Source organism: Etheostoma spectabile, chromosome 3, assembly GCF_008692095.1.
Source record: "Etheostoma spectabile isolate EspeVRDwgs_2016 chromosome 3, UIUC_Espe_1.0, whole genome shotgun sequence".
Classification (NCBI taxonomy): Eukaryota; Metazoa; Chordata; class Actinopteri; order Perciformes; family Percidae; genus Etheostoma; species Etheostoma spectabile.
Genome location: NC_045735.1, coordinates 7,671,113 through 7,673,037, shown reverse-complemented (window position 1 = coordinate 7,673,037; position 1,925 = coordinate 7,671,113). Strand labels below are relative to the sequence as shown.

Here is a 1,925-nt window from a genome sequence, read left to right as displayed (position 1 = left end):
CACAAAACAAGTTCATTGGAAAATTCAATATTTCATAAACCCTCAAGTCCTGTTGTCAGACATAGAGGGCATGTAAAATTAAACATGAAATGGATCTGCCAGACATGTCTCATTAAGTTATTTATGGGTTGGAAGGCAGTGTCGTATAATGAAACGTTCTGTACAGTACCGTTAGATATAGGCCACAGCAGGAGGCCCTCTTTTCTTTGGCCTGCAGTGGGTGATTGCCATACTCTTCTCTGATGAATAGAGAATGGACAGCAAAGACGGTTAGTAATGACAACAATCACAATTGCCATGGATAAGCCTTCTTGTTATATTTTGACAATGTAGTGTATGTTCTCAAGATTTATGCCATCTGTTAAACATGTATTACAAATTAGCACTGGCTTGTTAACCATTTATATTCCTGTAATACATCGGTCATCCTCACTGATGCACAGCACCTTTCGACAACAAGCAGACCAACCAAAATCAAACCTTTCTTTTCATCTTAAATTCTTGTTTAACCTTCATTAAATTAGCAATCCAGAATCCCATGTATAACCATCAAAGCAAATGCAATGACTACCATTACCCCCTGGAGACCCACAGCAGTTATTGGTTGAATAAATCTACTCACCCCTCGGTGACCTCTATGGGCGATCTGTAGGCCTTTGATTGGTTGCGCTGTTTCATGGGACAGAGCATCCGTCCAATCAGAATCAGGGTGATGATAGCAGAGGGGAGGAGGACGAAAGCGAGGAGGACCGCAACATCAGAGAAGCGAATGCTGGGCACTGTGGAAGAGGAGGTGAGGTAATAAGAAAGACGCTAACAAGCTGTTTATGACCACAAAGACCCATGACATCATGTCGGCCATTCTCGCTTACAAAAGCATTAATTTCACAGAGCAATAGTGTACATGTACACTACATATAGCACATACAGTATATACACAGTTCTCCACAATGTCAGTAAATAATCACTTCTTACCAACTGAGTAGTGAAAATATAGCAATCAGTTAAAAGAAGAAAACTAATATTTTATAGTTCAACCTTTGGGGAAATATGCCAGCAACCGGTTATCTTAGCTAAGCATGAAGACTGAAACCAGAGGAACACAGCTAGCTTGGATCTCACTGTTATTTAACAATCAATCTTGTTTGTTAATCTGTGGAAAAAAACTATTGCTTTAAAAAAAAAAAAAAAACTTTTAATGACAACAAGAAATGTAGGTAAAAAAGATTCAGATGTCTGTCAAATTCAGAAACTTAGATCTGATGAGTTACCTCCTCTCAGCCCTGTCTGCATATACTGTACAGTATACAAGTTATTGTGAGAAAAGCCATATCCACTGATAATGATTTAAAATCATGCGTTTCTAAGAAGATAATGATTATTCATCAAACAAGTGCATCTCTAGACGGTGTCATACGAGTCCATATTTCAATAGTGTTAAGTAACGCTTGTGTGCCCACAATTAGGAAAAAATGCACAAGGCCAAATATGCAGGAAAAGAATTTTGACATGAGGAAATGGGTCTGGTGGTCCGTGGTTACTATTGCACTAAGTTTGTGCACCATCTTACTTTTTGGTGTGACAGTAAGCACAATTTGAGAAGTCGGGGACCCGTGAACATCAGGGGGGTTTCTGACAGAGCACGTGTAGGTCCCATTATCTGTCAGCGTGACGTTGACCAGAGAGATGGAGGCCACCCCGCGTGCCGGGGATCCCTGCCACCGGATTCGACCAGTAAACTGACCATCAAGTGGAGGGAACGCCCGTGAGGAGAAGTGGAAAAACTGGAGAGTAAAAAGAAATTGATATTTAATTTGCATGAAACAGATGGGTGTGGTCAAATATAATTTTTACTATATACACGTACATGGTTATTTTGAAAAAAAAAAGTGTAACCCAACACTTTTCTGAAAACTGACAGCTGT

At 39.8% G+C, this 1,925-nt stretch overlaps 1 protein-coding gene across 1 annotated transcript in view; it reads right to left on the bottom strand.

The window, feature by feature from the left end:
- Positions 1–1,925, bottom strand: part of mpzl3 (myelin protein zero-like 3) — an 8,568-nt gene that overhangs the window by 550 nt on the left and 6,093 nt on the right. Inside the window, exons 3-5 of the mRNA XM_032508843.1 lie at positions 1,571–1,784; positions 623–779; positions 170–239 (exon numbers count right to left, since the gene is read on the bottom strand). Coding sequence (XP_032364734.1) covers positions 170–239; positions 623–779; positions 1,571–1,784 — 441 coding nt within the window. The remainder of the gene's footprint in view (positions 1–169; positions 240–622; positions 780–1,570; positions 1,785–1,925) is intronic.